Source organism: Amphiprion ocellaris, chromosome 14, assembly GCF_022539595.1.
Source record: "Amphiprion ocellaris isolate individual 3 ecotype Okinawa chromosome 14, ASM2253959v1, whole genome shotgun sequence".
In the NCBI taxonomy this organism is placed as follows: Eukaryota; Metazoa; Chordata; class Actinopteri; family Pomacentridae; genus Amphiprion; species Amphiprion ocellaris.
The window spans coordinates 802776-826076 of NC_072779.1; the positions used below are offsets into that span (position 1 = coordinate 802776).

The following is a 23301-nucleotide window of genomic DNA, read 5'->3' on the forward strand; positions in this document are numbered from 1 at the left end:
TTTAGCACCACTTTGTGATAAACTAAATGCATTAATCCTGCTCGATGCGTCTCGTGTGTCGTGTGCGGTTTTTGACGGCAGCTTCTGAGCACTTCTGAATATCTCGATGCATTTCCATTAGAGGAGGAAATTCAATTACGGCTTATCTCAGTTTTACTGTAATTTATGCCACAGAGGATAATAGAGGGAATATGAGCTGACGGCTGAATCATGCGGTCACTCGGCTCCCATCTGATAGCACAGATGCTTTTTAGGGCTTTATCGGGGCTCCGCTGCTACAACAATCAGCCCAGTTGGAACAAAAAAGACAAACAAAAGAGCATCATTTGAGCAGCGTTTGTATTCTAACTATTCCTCCTCCCAGATAATAACCTCTGTGCTGCGGGGGGTTGACTTCTAAATTGATGTAGAAGCATATCTGAGCTCAGCAGAGACACAACAATCTGTCTCTTCTCAGCGGGGTTCTGGTTTCCAGTGAGCCACCTGATAGGCCTGGCCGAGGAATGGACTTCTAATAGAATTTGAAAAATAACGTTGCTCTGATTTAGCAGGAAGATGTCCACATGTTTTCCCTTTTGATGTTGAGCTTTATTTTCATGATTTAGAGCCAAGAGTGCTGCCGTCTGTGAGGTCAGTTTAACCCTCGTGTCGTCCTGTGGGTCAAATTGACCCGTTTGAAAATGTGGAAAGAAATATATTTTGACTGTGAAATTTTGGATGTCCACATTTTCTACATTTTTGGGAAATTTTTGAAAATTTTTTGGTGGAAAAAAAAATGTTAAAAAATATTTCTTTAAGAAGTTTCGCAAAAAATCAACCACAATCTGATTTCTAGGTTTTGCAAATTTTCAGAAATTTGGGAATTTTTTTGCTGAATGTTTGGATTTTTTCAGATAAGGAAACAACATTTTTTTGGTGCCCATAAATGCGGACAACAGGAGGGTTAAAAATCCATCTGCAGTCTAGAACACTAAATATTCTGCTGGTTTTATACCAGAAGAATCGTGCTGCAGAGACAGGAAGAAAATCCAGCGAATTTCGCTGGATTTTGGTTGATTTTTATGTGAATGTTTTTAAAGAAACATTTTTTTTTCACCAAAAAATGTTCAAAGATTTCCCAAAACTGTTGAAAATGTGGACATCAGAAGTTTCACTGTGAAAATATATTTTTTTCCCACATTTTCAAATTTGAAACTTTCAAACAAAAACGGGTCAATTTGACCCGCAGGACGACACGAGGGTTAATGTTGTGTTTTTACGTTTAAATCCGCCCGTCACTCTCACCTGGATGACAGCACTGAACCAGCAGGTGTTTCCGACATTGCGGATGCCAACGGGCCAATCATCCTGGCGGATCCAGTCTGCAGGGCTGCACATGTCGCTCTGGGCCTCGCACCTCTTCCTCTTCATTCTGGCTGCGTTCTCCTCAGCGCTGACCTCCAGAGCCCTGCAGAACCATCAGAACCATTAGAACCATCAGACAGCTTCTGAAAGCATCGATCTGACAGCTCCAATAAACACAGGCTGGCTCAGAGTCGCTGTGTTTTATATTAAAACCTTTATGAGTTGTCTAACATGCGGCCCGCGGGCAAAAAGCGGTCCTCCAGAAGATCTAATCCGGCCCTCAAAGTGTAAAAATTCCAGAGAAGACGTTAACTGCAGATTGTAAATTAGTAAAACTATAAATTTAAAATCATTTCTAGGATCATAAAGTAAAATACTAGATTGTCCATTGTTCTTTTGTTTTGTTTCTCATTTTTGTAATATTTTTTCCGGTTTGTTGGGTTTTTTTGCCTGATTTTTGTCATACGTCTCTTTTTTTGGTCATTTTGTTTGTTTTTGGTCGTTCAGTGTTTCCTTTGTGTCTCGCTTGTGTTTTTTGTCTCATTTTTTGTCATTTTATGTTTTGGTTTATTCATTGTTTTGTGTATCATTTGTGTCATTTTGTGTTTTTTTTTTGTCTTGCTTGTGTTCTTTGCCCATTTTTTGTTGTTTTGTTTCTCGCTTTTGTCATTTTTTGTCATTTGTGTAATTTTTGGTCTCGTTTTTGTCGTTTGTCCATTTTTTTTGTCCCTTTGTAACTTATTTGTCTCATTTTTTTGTCTGTTTTTTGTTTTGTTTCGTGTCTTTTGTCTCTTTTTTGTCATTTTGTCTAATTTTTCTAATATATGTCTTGGTTTTGTTTTTTGTCTTTTTTGTTTGACTTTTTCCATTTTGATTTGAAATGGAATTTATTTTTCTTCAGAAATTTCAGGCTGTTCATAATGTTTTGTAAAAAAAAAAAAAAAAAAAATTCCTTAAATGTGAACATTTTCAGAATGTACTTTTTTGCACTAAAATAAAGGAAACATTAGGAGTTGTGGTTATTTCTAGGTTATTATGACATGATTTTACTGGTCCGGTCCACTGGAGACCAAACTGGACTGAATGTGGAACCTGGACTAAGATGAGTTTGACATCGCTGCTCTGGCGTCTCATGGGAAAACACAAAATGTGTCACAAGACAGGAGAAAACTTCTGATGTGCAAACTTCAGAATAGAATTAATGGCAAAAGATAATATTCTATTTGTTTAGTATGTCAACATGGTAACAGCTAAGGATGATGGGGATATCAGTAGTTTTATAGGAATATACTACCAAAAAAACAGCCTTTTCACCACAAATATATTAAACTGATGATGGTACGAAAGGAAAAATCACAGAAGACATTAAGATGCATCATCTCAGAGTTGTTAGTGGCAGAATAAGTGAAGATTTTTTCTGCTGAGAGAATATTCAATGAACCAATGAATCTTATTGGGCCATAAAAATCCCAACCAATCAAACAGCTGCTGAGATAACTGTGTGTGGACCAACATGGAGGATTCACTGACCAACAGTGCCACACCCAAAACAATGCTGTCAGAATAACTACCCATGTTAGCTATAGATTTTAAATTACAAGTGTTTTGTTTATAGTATTGTAGAGCAAGTTTTTTTTAGAGTATATATAATTATACTAACCTTAAACGTGTAATGATATTCTGGTTACCAACCTACCTGTTTTGTCTTTTTGCTGTTGTATGTAAGCTGCTGAATACTAGATTTCCCTCGGGATTAATAAAGTATCTATCTATTCAGCCATCCATCCATCCATCCGTCCATCTATACATTTTTATGTGTTCAGTTGTTTAATCCTTTACTGGCAGCTGTTTTCATTTACTTCCTTTAGTTAAAAAAAGAACGTAATGAAGAAAGACACCACTAAAAACAAGCCTTTTGTAAAAATCCAGCTCTACCGTACCTGTGAAACTCTCTCTCCTCCTCCTGAGCATTGTGAGATTCCTGCAGGCTGAGCTCGATGGCGGTCTGGAGTTCATCTTTAGGGAGTCCTGGAGAAACAAGCAAATAAAAAACTTCACATCTGACCATCTCACATTTGTCTGATTTTTTTCTGTACGTGATTGAGTAAAAAATGCGTAAAATCTGGGGTCATAGGAAACATTAGTTTTCTGTCAAAATGTCAGGATTCTAGCAGGAAGCTGCAAGTTACGGCACTTTAAACATTGATCCACAGATCGGCTCGAAGAAAACAGTTCAAAAATCGACGTGACCTCAACCCCTTTAAGAATTTATAACTCAAAAACTAATATGACCTCTGACCTCAGATTTTACACATAGGCAACTCCACTTTAAAAACAAAGCTGTCAGATTGAAGATGGTCAGGCAACAATAATGTGACCACCAACACCCACACTGTAAAACATTTTCAGTCAGTTAAACTTAGAAACGAAAGTTCACCTGCTGTCTTAAGAATGTGAGTAAACTCCACTTGAAATTAACCATCGTTTCAACTCAAACTGTTAAGTTGTTTAACGAATGATAGTTTGTATTTTCAACTAAAGTCTCAAAGTTAAGTCGACTTACTATGTTGAACTGTACATTCATGAAAACTCATGTTATCTTGTTATGTAAACTTACAATTCCGTTATTTCAACTTACATTTTTAAGTTAAGATGACTTTATATTTCATATTAATTGCTATGTTAAGTTAAAAGGACTAATCTTTTTAAATTGTTTTAATCTTTCAACTTTATTTCTCATCTTGACTAATTTAAACTTTACAATGAAACAATTTGGTGCTTATTTGTTCAAAACAAACTTTATTTTAACAACAATGTTCATGCAAGTTGTTCTGTGAATGACAAAGAACAGTGCAGAATAACAATAACTTCACACTGGTAATGTAATTTTTGCAACAACAACAAAAACACAGTGATGCTGCTTTCTCAAAAAGTAACATTGAGCAAAGCAGAAAAAGCTCTCCTTCAGGGAGGCCTCACAGGTACCCTTTTCAGTTTACAATAAAACCTCAGCAGCTTGTTTGAGTCCATGTATCCTGACTGAACAGTGGTCAGGTTTTATTTTCATGATGACCCTTTGCATGAATTTAAATGAGTATTTCATCTTGGAAGGATACTCCAGATTCAGGCAGTAGATTTTCCCCATCTGCAGATTGCAGCTAGCTGGAAAAGGGTGTCCCTCCGCAGCTGGAAGTAGTCCGCCGCTGTTTTCTATATTGTTTTGTCAATAATTAAGTTGGGGTTGAAATACTGTGGTTTGTCCAGTTTAGACAACAGGTGAGGTCGACAGTTCTTGTATATCATAGAGTTAGGGTTTTATTTTTGATTAATCCCAAAATTATGGTATTTCTTCAGCAGGACCCTCCTCCCTCTCCCCCAGCGCACCGTTTCTTTTTTCAAGGTATAACTTACGGAAATAAGTTCAATCAACACTGAAGGTCCTGATAAAACTTACCAATAGTCAAGACAATTAATTACTTTAAGTTTAATTTTCAAAACTTATAAACTTGAGTTCAATATTCAAAACTTACCATGACAATTTGAAATAAAGAGAACAAACAAGTTCACATAACTTAATGGAGCTCTCATGTTTTAAAGTGCACAAATTCTAGTTAAACAGTTAATTATCAAGCTCTTCATGAAATACTACTTCCTCCATGCAACTCGACCCGTCTTCATCCTTATTCTACAGAAACTGTTTGACTAAAAACAAGCATTTTTAGACATTTTTTTTAAATCAAATCTCTTGAATCTACAGATTATTACAATAAAACTTTCATTATTAACTTACTAAAATTTCTAAATTTGGTTGTTTTTTAAGCTCAAAATTTGTCATTTGTGCTGGAAGTGTTTCTCCGACTGTCAGGTTTCTGTCAATTAGCAGTTTTCGGTTTTTGCATATCATTTTTTTAATGTAATAAGACTATTTTACATGCTTGTTTTGTGCACAGCAAACCTTTCTGGTCATCCCACGCCACCTCTCCAGACGTCCCCGACTCCTGTGGTTCTCCAGAGTCCTGAACTTCTGCTGTCTGGGCTGTCAGGAGGCCAACGGCATGTCCAATGTCACCCTGACTGGCCTTTAGGAGAGACAACGAGGAGGACGAGATTAGAGGAACTGTGTCGGATATTATTAGACTGAGCTTTACGGTAAACCACAAGAACAAACATCTGAAGCACATGGGAGTAAAATAGAACAAATGGCATCAAAATAACCCAGAAATATACACATAAAGTTGAATAAATCCCAAAAAAATCCCCTCTTTGTGTCTGAAACTTGCAGTACACAAACATTTATAACTTTGCACAACTCCATAAAGATATAATCGTCCCAACCTTGTGAGCTGCAGTAGTTTTTCTGTTTGAATGATGCACTGTTTGTGTAATTATCACTTTTATAAGGCAGTTTAATTTCAACCTTTTAGTGATTTTTCATGTGCTGTTATGTTTCCAAACATGAGCATTATTCCAGTGTGGAAATACGGAACATTAGGAGTCTTATTTTAATGTGATTTACACTTAAATGACAGTTTTGAGGACTATACTTCATAGTGGCTTTAGCAGTGGATTTGCCATCATATTCTGTGGTCAATGTAGCATAAATTGCTATAAAACATCTCTTAGTGTTGATTATCTGATGCTACGCTCCAGTTAAAAGTCACAAAAACTGACAACTTCATCCACTACATTACTAACTTTCTATAAAGTCAGAATTATGGCCTAGTTATTTATGCATTTATTTTTCTTCACCTGTTTTCATCGATATATTTCACGTGTAAACATGCTTGCATAATGTTATCTCGAGTTTATTTAACACATTAAATTAACTGCTAGCTAACTCTGGTGCGATTACTTTTAACCATGTCCTGTCCCTGCAAAAACAGACATAATAAAGATGTAGAAAAAGATGTAATAATGTGTATTAGTTATTAAAATATGCCATAAGTAGGTTTACAAAATTAATTTCACCTAAATCATGTCATTGATGAGTAACACTCATGATCAAATTAAGACAGTCTGAGGTAGTTATACATTTAAATACTACAAAAATAAAAGACTAATTACCATAATTAGCATGACTGTAAAGGAGGAGATCAGTTTTGAATAACAAGGGCAGGTTTATAAACTACAGAAAGCAACTGTGGCAGGACAAAAAAGAGAAATGATTAGCAGTAATTAGAGTGAATGTGTGGCTGTAACAGATCTAAATAAGATCCACTTGGATAATCTAAACTGCAGTGTGATAACAGTCCTGCATTAAAAACAACTGAACTACACAGAGAGGAGACGCCAGCTGTATTATTATTGTTATTGCACAAAGCGAGGGAGATTTGTTCTTACATTCAGAGCTCTGTAGAGAATCTGTTGGTCCTGGATGCCAGTGATCTCCCTCAGCTGGTTGATCAGCATCTCGCTCTGCTGCCAGGAAAGAAAACAACTTCAGATTTCAAAATGGACATTAACTTCCTGTTGTATTACAGATTCCCCCTGTTTTGTTTAACCCTCGTGTCGTCCTGCAGGTCAAATTGATCCGTTTTAAAGTTGGAAAATGTGGGAAAAAAATATATTTTCAGAGTGAAACTTCTGATGTCCACATTTTCAACATTTTGGGGAAATTTTGGAACATTTTTTGGTGGAAAAAAAGAAATTTTAAGAATGTTTATTAAGAACATTCACAAAAAAAATCAACCAAAATCCAGTGAAATTCGCTGGATTTTGGTTGATTTTTATGTGGATGTTCTTAAAGAAAATATTAGAAGTTTTACTGATATATATGGAATCACTTTCGATATTTTTAGGATTTTTTGGGAAGATTTTTACTCAGTTTTTGAAAATACTTACAAAAATTTTCTTGCCAAATTTGGGGGATTTTTTTTTTTTTTTTTTTTTTAATAAAACTTTTAAGGAAAATGTTTAATGAATTATTGGAATTTTCTTCCTGAAGTTTTTGCAAATTTTGTGAAATTTGTCGAATTTTTTTGTAGATTTTTGGGATTTTTTCAGACAGGGAAACAATATTTTTTGGTGCCCGTAAATGAGGATAACAGGAGGGTTAAGTGGAGCCACATTTAGCGACTCACGTTGAGACATTCCCTGATTCTCTTTTTTTACCGGGTTAGATGTCAGCATTGATACCACCCAGTAATCTGTTCACCATCTGTAGCAGGAAGTTACTGCTCACACACAAGGCCAAATAAACAGCTAAATGTCTTCTTGATGTAGCCCGGTGGTGAACTTGGGTAATTACTGTATGTACGTATGTGACTGGTTTTCGTATGGAATGGTTGAATTAGATCTTTTTTCTCAGAATGAAAGCACAATGGGTCAGCTTCTGAAACATTACGGAACATTATTATTAGGGCTGGGACTTTAACGCGTTAATTTCGATTGATTAATTGCCACAAAATAACGCGTTAAATAAATTAACAGTCCTGCTAACGGCTAATGGTGTAGCCATCCCATAATACACCACTTTTCAAGACAGTGCTGAGTTTACAAAAAGTCTTAAAATGTTGAATAAAATCGCTATAATTGCACTTAGATTTGCAGTAATCTGTGAATTTAGCAGACAGATGAAAAATGCAGATAAATAGAAATGAAACATTTTGGTGGGTTAAGTTTTTACTCCATCGAGGCTCTGCCTCCTTGGAGGAGGAATAACCTAAACAACAAAAATATCTCTTTTAATAACTTAATTATAAACTTTTTGTTTATAAAAAATTACATAAATAAAAACTGATATGCCTATAAAAAGAACCATCAAAATTACACCATTTATCAGACCCAGAAAAGATGAAAACAGAATGAATCTGGATTTTCAACTTTCTGAAGCTCCTTGAACTACTTATGCTGATTTTATGTACCATACAGTGGAAAAAACAACTAAATTCAGGCTTTAAGTCATCAAAATCACTTTTTTCTATATGTCCCATTTTATTTTTTTTTTATAAATTTTAAATTATGAACACGTATATGTCTATTCATTGATTCAACTGTCAACCACAATTTTATTTGAATTGAAAAACTTCACTTAATGTGTCAAATATTCTTATTTGACAAAAGTGTGATTAATTGCAATTAATTAATTACAAAGCCAGTAATTAATTAAATAAAAATTTTTTATCGCGTCCCACTGCTAATTATTACTACAGGTGGACTGTGTTCCTGCTGTTTCTGTTTTTATAACCTACAGTTTCATTTAACCTCAATTCATACCCTATTTTGAAATAAGCTATCTGGGGCACTGTGCCACCACCTGTGGCCACCACCTCACCCAGCAACCTGGAAATACAAATGCCTGCAGACCATCATGTGTTCTAAGGAGAAATAACATGAGCGAGGCGGCTAAATAAAGCCTGCTCTCCCCCAGCAGGTGGACATGTCATGGTGTCTCTCTGTCACACACACAGGAAGCCAAGAGACGTGGGAGCAGACTTATATGGAGTCCAGGGGGGCTATCTGAGACCCTCTATTTTAGACCACTGACATGGATAGCACAGGCTTCTGTTTATCATTCCACTCACTGTGCCACCAGGCACGGGGAGGCCTTTTTTTTCTACCCTCCTCTCTTTCTCACACACCTCCCATGTCAGTACCAAACAGAAGACACACATTTTGACTTTTGGCAACACAGAATCAGCACATAATATCACTATAGTCCTTGCAGTGTGTGTTGAAATAATACAGAACTAATTAGAAAGGCCTGTTGATGAAGTAGTGGTGGGTGGAAGATGCTGAGTTAGAAATGAAATATTAATGACCAATGTGATTATAATTCTTGAATTATTTTAAGTATTAAGTTATTTTCACAAGCAGATTAGTTAAGAAGCTGTTTTTTGTTTTTTTGTTTTTTTTTTACACATAATTCACTTCCACTCAGCCACATCCGTTATTGATTCGTGTTAGACGTATGATTTTTAAAATAAATAAATAGGAGTTTGGTGCATTTTTTTCCAGCCGAATTGAAAAATGCCTTCTAAATATTTTGATAAAGTTTTAAATATTTGTATTCAAGAAGTGCTCACATACAGAAATATTAGATGCAACTTTAAAACACGGTTTTTTTAAATGCGTATTCGGGGGATTCACTCCAAACACAACAGAGGGTTAGTGTTAGCTCAGACACGTCACTCATCGTGTTAATTAGCGGCTCCGGTTTTTTTTTTCTCCATTTTTTGTTTTTTCTCACCGAGTTCGTAGAGTTTTCTCCATTTTCTGACTGTTCAGTTCTCATTCTCAGACGGAGGAACCGGGTTTTCTTTGCCCCCCTGTGCAGCGCCGACCACCGGACTCAGACCTCCTCCATCCACGGTCACGGAGCCGCCCGGCACAGCTGCGCGCGCTCACCTGTCAAGGCGGGCGGCGCGCGCGCCCGAGAGACGCACGTGAACGACGGGATTTGTGGACTCAGGGGCGGATCCAGATTAATTTTAGTAGGGGGGCACAGGGGGGTACAACAGATTTTTTAGAAGAGGTGTAAGAAAAAATGAAAGCTGCTACGGACCTCTCGCTTTTACAAAATATTTTTCATGTTTTTTTTTTTTTGGCTCTTTAACCCAATAGGAAAGCTGTATATGACCTTTTTATTTTGGACTGTTAACATTCAAATTATGAGGGACTTTTTTCCTTGTTTATGTAAATTCTGCCTGTTATGTAAAACTGGTAGCTCAACGACAGCATCCTGAGGGCAATTAAGTGACAAATATTGTACAAAAACAGCACAATTACAACCCTGTCAATTTTCACTTCTTAGAATGTTTACTGCCAATTATCACACATAAAACAAGAAATAACATTCTGTACTTTTAGCAACCAGTTCTCAGTGTCACGGCCACAGCTTAAGGCTGTGGTAATGCTTCCTGCTCTCTCTCTCCTAGGTGTGTTCATGGTGAAGCTGGCAGCAGGTGTGATGCATTATAATCAGCGGATGAGCTGCAGGTGGGAGCTCTGTGATTGGTCTCTGGGCATCTCCATAAAAGCAGACTGCACTCATCATTTGAAGCTGGACCGTCGTCTAATCTCCAGTTAGTACGGGGAGAAGAACCGTCTTTGCCACCAGCCTCAGAACTTTTATTAATCCTGTTTTCTGTGTTTAGTGAAGCTGACTCCTGCCTGCTGTGTTCCTGGAATCCTTGGTCTGCTGGTCCTCTGCTCTGTCATGGATTCTGTTTCCTACCAGAGGATTTCCACCTCTCGCCAGCTTTATCCTGGAAACAACAGGCCGCATCTGGGATGAAACACCCTGGGAGAAATATCTACCTCCATTGGACTCACAGACTGTTTCCCCATTTGTCAGGTAAATCTCTGAGCCCTAGTATCACCAGACTATCCGTTAATGTAGTTTAATATGTTGAATTATTCCAATCAGCGTTCCGTATTAAATGTTATTTGTATTTTATGCTTTGCATTAGATAATTACTAGTCTGGGGTTTCAGTTCAGGATCATTGAGTTTAGGCTGGGTTTTGTATTTTCAGTTGTTTCCCTGCCTTGGTGTTACCATACGTGGGTTAACCTTAGTTTCAGTTTTCCATGTTCATGTAGTTATTCCTCCGTACCTCTAGATGGGGTTTTGTTTTTTAGTTTCAGTAGTAGTTTAGTTCTTCTGTGTCGAAGATTCTAGTTCCTGTATAAGGTTTCCTGTTGTGAATAAAGCATTATTAAAATGTTTATGCTGGTGCTGTTTAATTTCCTGCTCCTGAGCCTTTTTGAACCTGCTGCAACACTCAGCTGTAAACTATAAACATCACAGGGTTCTGTATGCTAATCGGTCTAAATCAAAATGAGTACTACCCAATACACAGTGAGCAATAACAATCTGTACCCTTGATCTGTGGTAAAATAATCTGAAATGTTCTGTGCAGTAATGTAAATTTTAAAATACAGTAAGTAGCATTCTATACATTTAATAGTAAACCTGAGAATAATAAACAGTAACAATAGTCCATATTAAGTCATTTAATAGTGTTCAGCAAACATCATTGTGTTCTGCATAGAAATCAGAAAAAGCTGTTCTCAAAAATCTTTCACAGTGAGCAACATTATTTAGTCTTAATAAGAACCTCATGCTCAGCTCTGGTTCTTAAGCATTTTAGTGCTATGCAAAGTTATCAGTTTAGTGCAACTTCAAGTTCTTTTTTTTTTTTTTTTTTTTAAGAGATAAAACCACTTCAACACAACTGTATTTTGTGATTTCCAGGTGGGCTAGTAAACAACCAGATGAACTCATCCATATCCAAGGCCTTGGCTCTGTTGGACTCCACACTGAGCACCCCAAGGTCACTCAGTCTGTCATTGTTCATGGTGGTGCACAAGTGATTTTTTTTTTAAAATTAGTTTCAGTGCTGAAAAGCTGCGTTCACAAGCAGCTGTGCTTATAGGGAGGGCAACTGCAATTTTGTACAGTCTGAAGAGTTCAAAAAAGACTTCACTGAATGGTTCCAAGAAAACTGAACTCAAGCAAACTGGTGAGATCCTTCATTCCAGTTGCCTTCTTTCTATCCAGGATCTGTTTGGCTTGATGTAGCTCAGGAGTCACCAACCTTTTTGAAGCTGAGAGCAACTTCAAGGGTACTGAGTAGTACGAAGGGCACCTTGTTTGATACAAACTTCCTCAATAGCAAACTTGCACCATCATCTTTAAACAATAATAATAATGAAAATAATATGTAAAAAGACTGTCTGATCACATTTATGTTAATTATTCCTTACAATAATTAACGATTTCCACAACAATGACAGTAGGAAACACTCACGCATATATATATAATATATACATATATATATATATATATATATATATATATATATATATATATATATATATATATATATATATATATATATATATGTATATGTATATTATATATATATATATATATATATATGTGTGTTCCAATATTTAAAAGTCAGAGGTATCCCATCTCTGAAACTTTGGTAAATATCTTTCTTGGCAGTTTTGTATGAATCAGCATATTTGCAGCATTTTGTTCAAAATCACACCAGTTTCATTTCTGTGCAAATTATCACTTCTAACATTTTTAGGAAATCATGAACTGTCATCAAATCATGCTTCATTTGTGCAAACTAATACCTTTGTAACCTTTTTGAGCAATTCATGAACTCTGTGCCATGTTTGTACAAATTACCAGTTATGTAAGAAAAAATATCAACTCTTTCACATTTTGAAATGAATCCTATCACATTAGTACTAATCACCAGCATTTTTCACCAGCATTGCAACATTTTTAACAGATCATAACAACAAATTATTACATGTTTTCAACTAATTATTTTTCACATTTTTGTGTAATGGCACGGTGTTTTGAATGACAACATATGTTACCTCTTTCTTTGTCTGTAAATGTGTGTTAGTGGGAAGCCTGGCATTGCAGAGCTTATCATGTCTTACCTTTACCTTGCAGCTCACAGTTCAGATGGTTCAGTTTCCCAGTGATGTCCGTTAAAAATGCAAGGTCAAGAATCCACTCAGTGTCCTCAAGCAGCAAGGTGTCTTCCCCTTTGGATTGCATGAACTCTTTGATTTCGGCCAACAGTGACATAAAACGCTGCAAACCTGTTCCCCTGCTGATCCATGGGGTTTCTGTGTGTAGTAACAGGTCACCATGTTCAGCTGACAGCTCCTCCAGCAGCACCTTCAATGTCCTGGTTGTTTGGCTTTGGAGACATTTATGATCTTCACGACACGAGTCATCACATGATCAAATCCGGCCACTTTTGTACATCCATATGTCCTGCTGGTCAATGCTGCAGTGGTAATGGAGGAATGTTGGGAAGTCTGGATCACCTCTACATCGTACAATGAAGCCTGCATGGCGACCCGTCATGGAGGAGCCCCGTCTGTCGTCACTGAAACAAGCTTTTATAATGGTACATTTTTCTCCACGAAGAAACTTTTCGTCGCGTAGCCGACGTCAAAGCTGCCTTTAAGTCCGGGGCTTTTCCTCTCCTTAGTGCGCATACAGTGTTTCCTCTTTCACTTCTCTGTCATGTTTTCGGGGTAAAAACCACATCTAGCTTCCCAAAGTGTCTGTGCCCGGACGCTTTAGCAGTGACATGGTGGTTTGACATGCGCAGTGAACTTTGACTCGGACAACGTCAAAGTTCATTTACACCGAAGACATTTTATTTATTTTTTTAAAATTATAATAAATATTGTAATTTAAAATCTGCATTAATGTAAGTATTTTTGATTAAAAAAGAACAGCAACTATAATTTTTTATAAGGAAATTTATGGTGACTAGTGTTATTTTTAGAACATGTACTGGGGGCAACTCACTGGTCTCTGCGGGCAACCAGGCACCCGCGGGCACTGTGTTGGCTACCCCTGATGTAGCTCATGCTTAACATCATCCAGGTTTGTGTTGTAAATACTTCCCAAACACAACAGGGGAGTCTCCTTCAAAAAGCTGTTGCTTTTGGGGTTGACAGCTTGAATCCCCTTCATGATGTCACAGTTTGTTTTGGAAAAACACTTCTCTAGCTCAGCCTTCACAGTGTCTAAGATAGGATAAAACAGTCTGACAGAAAGAGTCTTTATCTCTGTTTCTCTGACCAACTGTGGACGTAACAACAGATTCATGAAGAGCAGAGCTGATCTTCGACTGCCTTTTGGAAACGCTCTCTGTGTTAATGTTGCATTGCTGAGCAACGTCTAGTACTGTCCACAGCTCTCCAAAAAACACTTCATCTCTGTATTACTCCAATGTGTCCTGTAGCGCCTCAATGAGGTGGACAGCTCTGGCTAAGTCCAGTGATGGTGATTGCAGCACATCAGAAAGAAACTTGATGTCTCCCAGTACCCTACGAAAAATTACCAGAAGGCCAATCAAGTTTAGGTCTATCTGCCCACTTAGTCCACGTGCTTCTACACATTTGTCTCCACTGTTTTCATCATCAGTGTCACGGAGGACATGGAGAACAGCTGGAAGCCGGTCCATGAGGTTTCAGCAAGCATGGAACCTGCAAGTCCACCTAACATCACTTAGTCTGGGCAACTCTGGAGGTTGATCCTGAAACATTCCACGCTGTATGTCCTGCCACTTCTGGTGTACATATGATCCACATAGAAATGTATACAGGCACTGCATCAAAGAATAATCACCTTGGGGACCTTTAGGTGTAGCAAATATAGGCCCAGTATTTGGTACGTGTCTGCTACTGCTGCTGCCATCCCATTCTGAACAGTCATCAGGGTCAGAAGTATCCGGCTCCTCCACTGGTGCATCTAAAGGTATGGATTGAAACAGAGTTAATACCTCTTTAACCAATGTTATATTTATTTAAAAAAATACAATTTCACAATGGAATTTTCTTCCAAACCGTCTTTTAGTCTACATTCAAGGATGTTTAGGATGGTATATTCTTCCAAACCAACTTCTCAGGTCTACATTTCAGGTGGAATATTCCTCCATACTAACTTTTTTGGTCTACATTGAAAGATTTTTTCTAAACCACCCTTTGGGGTCTATATTTGAGGTTTTAGGTGGAATATTCCTTTTAACCAGCCCCTCAGGTCTCTTTGAGGATTTTGGATGGAATACTCAGTTAAAGCAACATTTTAGGTGCATGTCCAAGGATTTTTGGTGGAATGTTCCTTTAAGGTGGATGTGTGAGGACCTTGTAGGTGGAATACTTCCTGAAACCAACCTTTTAGGTCAACATTCAAAGATTTAAGGTGGAATATTCCTTTAAACCAACCTAAATTTCATGTTTTGATCATTATCAAGTGAGAAACCTCAATCCAGACTCCTCATAATGACGTTTGAGATTTATGCTGCTGTTATTTGTTTATTCCAAACTAAATGACAGAAATCCACAACTGTGATTTTATTTCAGGACTCGGTTATTAAATGTCAAAACAATCCATGTGACTCTAAAAACTCAACAGCTTTACAAACTCTAAGATTAAACTCTCCACAAGGATCCAAAATAAGTTGGACTTCTACATGAGAGCTTTAATTATTCTTCATCTACTTCCTGAAAAGTTTGGTCAATAAAAAAGACAAAAACTAATATTTTCAGCTGAACTAAAGACAGACTTTGTGATTTTTCTGCTCACATGTTGTGTTGTTGTAAACTTACTCTTTCAAATAAATAGCCTCCTAACCCCCTGGAGACCAGCGTTTGTCCTGTTTTTGTGTTGCTCATCAGCGACCCTAGACAGCCGGGTCCTAATGTTTTTTGAGCAACACACCATACTATGACGTTTTTACAATGAGGGTTCTACTATGGAACCAGTTTGACATGTTCAGGTGTTCTTTGTGTGAAAACTCAGAGATTTCAGGGATCAGAAGGTGGTTTTCAACTTTCTTTGTTAACTTTCTGCTTCAACTTTAAACTAAATTTCCTTCACTAAGCCAGCCCTCTGGACTTCCAGGAAGCTGTGTTCCTATTGGCTGTCCAGGTGGCTGCTTGGTGTTATCAGGAACACCTGAGCAGCTCAGTGTCTTCCTGCTTTGTTTAGCTGCAGACAAACATTTCCTCTGTTTCTCTTCACCAGTAAACTGGGTTTGGCTCCATTGCTTTCGTTTGTTCTTTAGGTGTTGGCTTGCAGCTTCCAGCAGTAAAATCATCTTTAATGTGTTTCTTGGTGTGTTTTAGGGCTTTGTACTGGATAGTTGTCTTGGTAAATGTGGTTCTTTATGTGTGCAGTGATTAGTGGATTTGGTACAGCTGAGTTGTGTCTTTATCTTGGCTGTAGTGAGTCTTCAGAGGTTTTTGGTCAGACACATTCTGTATTCTTGTTTGTGAACCAACGTTGGTTGTCCAGAAGGTAAGAGTTCCTGTCCTGATTCTCTGTTCTCAGAGGTTCTCTGGTAGGCTGCAGGAGACTTTAGCGTTTGGGTTGTGCTAGTTTGGTTTTTGTATGGTTTCATTTGGACGACTATCTTGAGGCCCCTCCATGTGGTTTAGTGAGGTTTTCTGGAACAGTTCTACAAAGCAACCTGCAGCAGAAGAGACTTTGAGAGTTTTTAGGAAGTTCTGGAGACCAGACTTTAGAGCAGCAGAAACATTTGTCAGCAGTTTGAGCAGGAGAAGGTGAGCTTCAGAGTAGAAATGAGAAGGAAACCTTCTTGACCTGTGTGGTGAGGTCCTGTACCAAGAGTTTGAGCAGGTTGTGAAGAGTCTGTAGTTCTTTAGTCTGAAAGCACAAGAAGAGTCGACTCATTAAAGGAGAAAACAGGAGATATTGTTGGTTCTTCTGTCGCTCTGCAGTTTCCAGTTTCCTTAGACTGAATATCAAGTTTATATTTTAAATGATTTCCCATGTGAGCCCAAGAAGACTTCAATAAACTCCCTCCATACCCTGGACACAACATATTTTATTACTATGTTAAATTTTTTTTATTTTTTTTAAATATGTTTTTGAGTTTTAATCGTAGTTTTTTCTCTTTGCTTGTTTAGTTTTATGTGTGAAAGGTGCTAAACAAATAAAGTTTTAATTGATAAACTGAATAATTGACTAACTCATGATTGTGACAACAGAAGTATTTTCATTGTGATTTAAGGGTTTGTTTCATTTTTACGGTTGGGGTTAAAATCTTGACAGAAAAAATAAGATTAAAGAATTAAACTATATTATTTAGCAATTAAATCAAAGGAAAAAAAACATTTAATACAATAAAAGGAAATTAAACATTAAGTACAATTAAATGATATTAAACAGACAAAATATTTAATGAGATAATTAAACAGAAGATACAAGTCATGTAAATATGAAATTAAACAATTTCTTTTACAAAAGTATTAAACATTAAAGATGAAATATGTTAGATAAACATTTGAAAAATTAAACAAGAAGAATATTAAACATTTAAAAAAATAGAAAACATTTAATGAGATTATTAAACCTTTAAAAAGACAGTTAATTAAAAAATGTAATGTTTAATTAGAAAATTAAATCTTAAAGACAATAAAACTTTAAATAGGAATTAAACAGAAAATGCAATGAAGCATTTAAAAAGAAAAAAATTAAACATTAAAAGGTGGTGAAACATTTAAAAAGAAAAATCTTGAAGATTTAATTGAAAAATTAAACATTGGGAAAGAAAAGGAAATTTTTCAAACAAGCCGATAAAACATTTGAAAAAACAACAAACATTAAAAAGGCAAAACATTTCAAAATCAAATCAAACATTAGAAAAGAATAAAAGGTGAGAAAAGAGCAAAACTAAACATTGAAGAAGAATCACACTAAAGACAAAACATTTGAAAAAACACCAGTTAAACTTTAGAAGATCAAATTAAACAGAAGAGACAATAAAACGATGAAAAAGAGCAAAAACAGATAAAGGTGTTGAAGCGTTTTCTAGTCTGAAATGAAAACATCAAGTTGTTTCTTCAAACATTTCCTCTTTCTATGTTCTTGGTTTGATTGTGGACAGATTTACTAAGAACTCATTTCAGAAAACTGCTTTCCAGATAAAGTCTACTAGCAGTTGAAGGCATCGATCAAACTAATGTTACCTTCTGATCTCCACAAACTTTACTGTTCAGTGAAGAGAATCAAAGTTTGTTGAAGATTTCTAAAAAACCCACAGGTGAATGTCTGAGAAGAACTCAGATGGATGATCTAAATGTGAAATCAAGACTCATGGTCACAAGTTTTAAGGCTTCTGTTAACCAGAAAGTTCAAACTAACAGAGAAGTACTGAGAAACTTTTAAAACTTCAGTCCTCAGACTGTCTAAAGGTTCAAACTAACAGAGAAGTACTGAGAAACTTTTAAAACTTCAGTCCTCAGACTGTCTGAAGGTTCAAACTAACAGAGAACTACTGTGGGACATAGAAAATTTCAGCCCTCAGAGTGTCTGAAGGTTCAAACTAACAGAGAAGTACTCAGGAACTTAGAAAATTTCAGCCCTCAGACTGTCTGAATGCTCAGGTCCTGAGGACTCGGGAGGTGTGGAGGCTTTGGAAAGTCTTGGAACTGAGGGTTCCACCCTCCAGCACATAGGCTGAAGTCCAACCTCCTGAGAAAAACGGTCGAGACGAGACTCGAGTTAAAAAAAAAGTCGAAAACGACAAAAAATAGATGATAAATGCGCAAAAAAAAGAAGAATTAGTATCTGAGCGAGTAGCTCAGGGGAAAAGAAGACAGACTACCAACTGGAAGGTCGCAGGTTCGAGACCCGCCACTGGCCTTTTTCTTTGTTCGTCTTTGTCAGGATTTTCAAGAAATTTAAGAAGTGTCTGGTCTTGAACCAGCGACCTGCAGCTCCACAGGCAAATCCTTAACTCACTGAGCTACAGATCAGATAAAAAGAAATAAATTCGTCGTCCCTTTGGCATCGTAGTTCCTCCCGTGATCACATGGGTGGAGCCAAGGCGGGGTCTGGGTGGAGTCAGGGCGGAGAGTAGGCGGGGAGGTGGGTGGCGGCCTCCCCCCTCTACTCCCCCACCTCCCCCCACCACCCACCACACCTTCCCCCGCCCGACGAGTTTTTCGAAAATCTGAGTCTCCACGGGTTTCCCGAGTTTCTCGAGTTTCCACGAGGTCGGAGGCAGAACAACTTGTCATAAAGAGGTGTTGAAGTCAGCCAGGATGGACTGACTTTTTACAGCGACTAGAAGGAAGACCACTAGAAGAGCAGGTCTTTGACCACCATCCATAAAATACATGGAGTCGCTCCAGAGAAATGAAGGAAGGTCAACTTTTATCAACCTCCATCCACATGTTCAACTTGATATCTTTACTTTGACATTTTTAGCACCACAAACCTTTAGTATCACACTTTATATCATTTTAGGATTTTAATGGAATCCACCAGCAGATTTAGTTTTTGTTGACAAACTTTATTCTTGTCATCGTGGGACTGCAGTATTTAAAACTCTTCCTTCTATTTGACCTCATGTTTATTAGTTTATTAGTAGAGAAAGTTATTTTAATTGTCCATTAGTCTCTTAAAAAACAAATAATAAATTGGATTAGTCAAGAGGTTTAAATTTCTTACTTTGTCATATTTTAAATATGACAAAAAAAAATAAAAATAAAGCGTCTTGACACAATTTGACCTGTAACTGGCGTTATATAAATAAAACTGAATTAAAACTGTATGTATCTTGTAATGTTGGAGTAATTCAGCCATATATGTTGGAAAACACATTTTCTTTGTCCATTAATCTGTTGATTGTTTTCTCCACTAACTCATTTATTGTTTTGGTTTCTAAAATGTCAAACCCAAATATATTAAGTTTACTGTCATAAAAATCAAAAAGATTTACATTCATGATGCAGGAATCAGGCAGTTTTTCACTTTTTATCTTAGTTTAGTCAGAAAGATAGTTGATAATGTGTGAATTGTTGCAGCTTGTGAGCCGTAAAAGGTTTTAATCTTTGGGGCCGAGTGTCAGAAAATATTTAGAAACCAACATCAACAAAACACTCAACAAAGATTTGAACATCATTAAAGGGAAATCCAACTTTTGCATGACAATGTCTAATTAAAGGACATTTATTTCCAACGTAAATGTGTGATATTCATCCTCTGGAGCTTTCTCTTCACATCGTCTTCCACCTGGACTGGTTTGGTCAGGAGCATGTGCAACAAACATTTGAAAAACTGCACTTTAACATCAATGAATGACACTGAAGTTTAATCTCTACATAAATGAGACTGAGTCTGGATGTGCTGCTCTGTCATTAACTCCTAAGTTTAGGGAAAGTTCAAACAAAAGAGGACAGTTCAGATAAGACTTGAGAATGAGCTTATTTTGAACAAACATCTCAGACTTTCTGAGCTTCAGCACCTCTAGCAAGATATTTTAACAACAAGCAACTCAAGAGATCCACAAGTTGGAGAGAGTTAGCTTTAGCTGAGCCAAAGAACATGTGGGACGCTAACCTAGCAAACATTTCAGACTTTTCTCTGTCAATTCTGAGAAATAATTTCCTATTTAATGACAGAGCTACACATCTTAACTCAGTCTCATTAAAACAGACTCTAATTCAGTGTCATCCATCCATATTAAAGTGCAGTTACCCAAAATGTTTGTTGCATGAGCTCCAACAAAACCTGTCCAGGTAGAAGGCCACTTTGACAAACAGGAAGTGGAAGATTCCAAGCAGATTTATAGAAGGGGGAACCAGACTGTACTAAGTTTGGTCCAGTATAGAGGGGTGTTCTGTGGGTTTTTAAGGCTGATAATGATTATTAGTGAAACATTTGGAGTAGATATTCATTTGCAGTAAATGAAAGCATTTAAAATAATGGAGTTAAACTTAGAAGAACACAAACTCTAACAGAAAACTTTGTTGATACGTTTGTTTTTGTTTACAGATGTTAAGTTGGAGGAGTTTTATTTGTGACGTATAACTAATCAAATCACTCCAGAAGACAGAGCGACCACAGGTTCAGATAAAGGTTCAGAGCCAAAGTAGCGCCATTTTTAAATTTATTTATTACCGTAAATCAGTAAAAAATAAAATACTGCTAATCAGTAAATCAGTCAGCCCACAATTACTACAATTCTACAATGTATGTCTCTTTCCTTTGCCTTGTTATTTGTACAATCTACGATGTATATGATGGTGTTCTTTCATCCCAAAGGCTATACTATGATGTTTTCTAAGAGACATATGATGCTACTCTGGTTGTTCTGGCTCTGGGCTGCTGCACTCCTCCTCTGTTGTTTTCTGGATTGTACTCAGCTGCATGCCTTCGTCCATCCAGCCTCCGTTGACTCGTCCCGCCTGCCGTCTCTGGAGCTGAAGCTGGATTGGAACAGACCAAAGTACAGTCCAATCACGATGCCAGCTGCCTCTCAAAAGGCTCCTTCATCTGGCAGGTGGCAGCACTTCTTCTGAGGGGAAGCTGAGCTGGTCCAGCAGAACTTTGGAGATGTGTTCCAGTGGTTGGTGGATGTGTGGGGAGATAGAGAGGGACCTTTGAATTGTTCACAAAGGAAAACAGGGAACACATTGGTAGTTTTAGTTTAGGGTGCTACTGCGGTGTGTTTTGGGGTTTTAAGAGGTGAACAGGAAGAGTTTTTTTTCCTATTGATTATCTTTTACTTTGTTCCTGGTTGGAATGTCCATCAATGTCAATGTGAAGTTCACTTTTAGTTCTGTTTATTTATTTTTATTTTACTAACACCCATTTGTTTTTAACAATTTTGATGGGTTTTTATGTGAATGTTCTTAAAGAAAATAGAAGCTTTACTGATATATATGTAATCGTTTTAGATATTTTTAGGATTTTTTTTTGAAAGATTTTTACTCATTTACATTTTTCATTTTTAAAATTTTATTATTTGCCAAATTTGTGGATTTTTTTTAAATAAAATTTTTAAGTAATTGTTGGAATTTTCTTCCTGAAGGTTTTGCAAATTTTCAGAAATTTGGGGAATTTTTTGCTGATTTTTGGGATTTTTTTCAGACAAGGAATCATTTTTTTTGGTGCCCATAAATGAGGACAACAGGAGGGTTAAAAAAGAAAAACACATTTTAACTGATTCTGACCTCAGTTTGTATTTTACCTGCAGGTTAAACTTCCCCTATAAGAACAATTTCCTCTTTTGCGTAAATATATTTAATTAAAATATCAATATAACACGTGCACAAGAGGAAAACCTTACTGCTACAGGAGTGAAACTTATCAAACAAATCAAAGGAGAATCACAATTTTTTATCTTTAGCTACAGAAGAGCAAACTTTGAGGAGTATATCTTGAATACACTTTTATTAAAAGTAAAAAAACTAGCATTTTTTAATGTTCATTATGATCATGTCTTTCCAAATTCCACAATAATTTATTATTGAAACAATCACTTATTAATAAAAATGACTGGATATCACTAAAATGTCAACTAAATAACCGTCTGAATTTAATAACAACCACCTTCTAATGAGCTAAACAATAATAAAATGAGCTGATTCAGAAATAGTTTGGATTGTGTTCTTTTCATTTATTTGAGATGACTCAAAAATGATCCAAAATCACTTAAAAATGATCAATAATTATGGAAAATTAGTCCAGATTGACATGAAATTTGTCCTACATGACTCTAAAATTATCTCAAAGACACAAAAATGATCCCAAATGACAAGAAAAGATCAAAGCTGACATAGAATTTGTTGAAAATGACTCAAGATTTATCAGGGTCAATCTATAATAGAGGGAATTTTGAAGTCCATGGGATATATCTGCATACATTTTTATTAAAAGTAAAAAAAATCATGTTTTTTATATTCATTATGATCATGTCTTTATAAATTCCATAATTATTTATTATGGAAACAATCACTTAATTTACTTGGATCAGTTTTATTTCCTTGTGTAATTTTAAATCTTGTAAAAATGAGTTGGTAGGTTGGACCCAATCATCCAGAATCAGTTATGCTGACTCAAAAAAAGCACATTAAGTTTGACCAACAGAACTGCTTCATGCTGAACGAAGGCATTTAATTGTGTGGGAATAACTTTCATGCATTTTTAAGGTCTTTCAATACATTTTTTTGTAACATTTGAAAATTGTCATCTTAAACATACTTCTCGTGCACAGTGTATTAACAAATTCATTCCCAACAGAAGAAATTAGTTTTTATGGGAAAAAAACAACATTGTGTGACTTACTAAGGCGTTGGGCCACCATAAAGCCAGAATAACTTTAACCCTCCTGTTGTCCTCATTTATAGGCACCAAAAAATATTGTTTCCTTGTCTGAAAACAATCCAAAAATTCAGCAAAAATATTCCCCAAATTCCTGAAATTTGCAAAACCTTCAGGAAGAAAATTCCAATAATTCCTTAAAAGTTTCCCTTAAAAGTTTTATTTTTAAAAAAAATCCCCCAAATTTGGCAAGAAAATTCTTGTAAATATTTTCAAAAAATGAGTAAAAATCTTCCAAAAAAATCCTAAAAATATCTAAAGTGATTCCATATATATCAGTAAAACTTGTAATATTTTCTTTAAGAACATTCACTTAAAAAGTCAACC

At 36.3% G+C, this 23301-nt stretch overlaps 1 protein-coding gene and 1 long non-coding RNA gene across 5 annotated transcripts in view; both read right to left on the bottom strand.

Annotated features, from left to right (window-relative positions):
* usp28 (ubiquitin specific peptidase 28) overlaps positions 1 to 9694 on the bottom strand; it is a 33170-nt gene extending 23476 nt beyond the window's left edge. For 2 of the 4 annotated variants that reach the window (XM_055017343.1, XM_055017342.1), the window contains exons 1-5: positions 9533 to 9694; positions 6685 to 6762; positions 5300 to 5423; positions 3285 to 3372; positions 1285 to 1447 (exon numbers count right to left, since the gene is read on the bottom strand). In XM_055017343.1, coding sequence (XP_054873318.1) covers positions 1285 to 1447; positions 3285 to 3372; positions 5300 to 5423; positions 6685 to 6762; positions 9533 to 9577 — 498 coding nt within the window. In that variant the 5' untranslated portion in view covers positions 9578 to 9694. The remainder of the gene's footprint in view (positions 1 to 1284; positions 1448 to 3284; positions 3373 to 5299; positions 5424 to 6684; positions 6763 to 9532) is intronic. The other 2 variants (XM_055017341.1, XM_055017340.1) reach the window with 2 other exon arrangements.
* A 9131-nt stretch (positions 9695 to 18825) lies between these two features.
* LOC118469212 (uncharacterized) overlaps positions 18826 to 23301 on the bottom strand; it is a 42793-nt gene continuing 38317 nt past the window's right edge. Inside the window, exon 9 of the long non-coding RNA XR_008604011.1 lies at positions 18826 to 21249. This is a non-coding gene — a long non-coding RNA (uncharacterized LOC118469212). The remainder of the gene's footprint in view (positions 21250 to 23301) is intronic.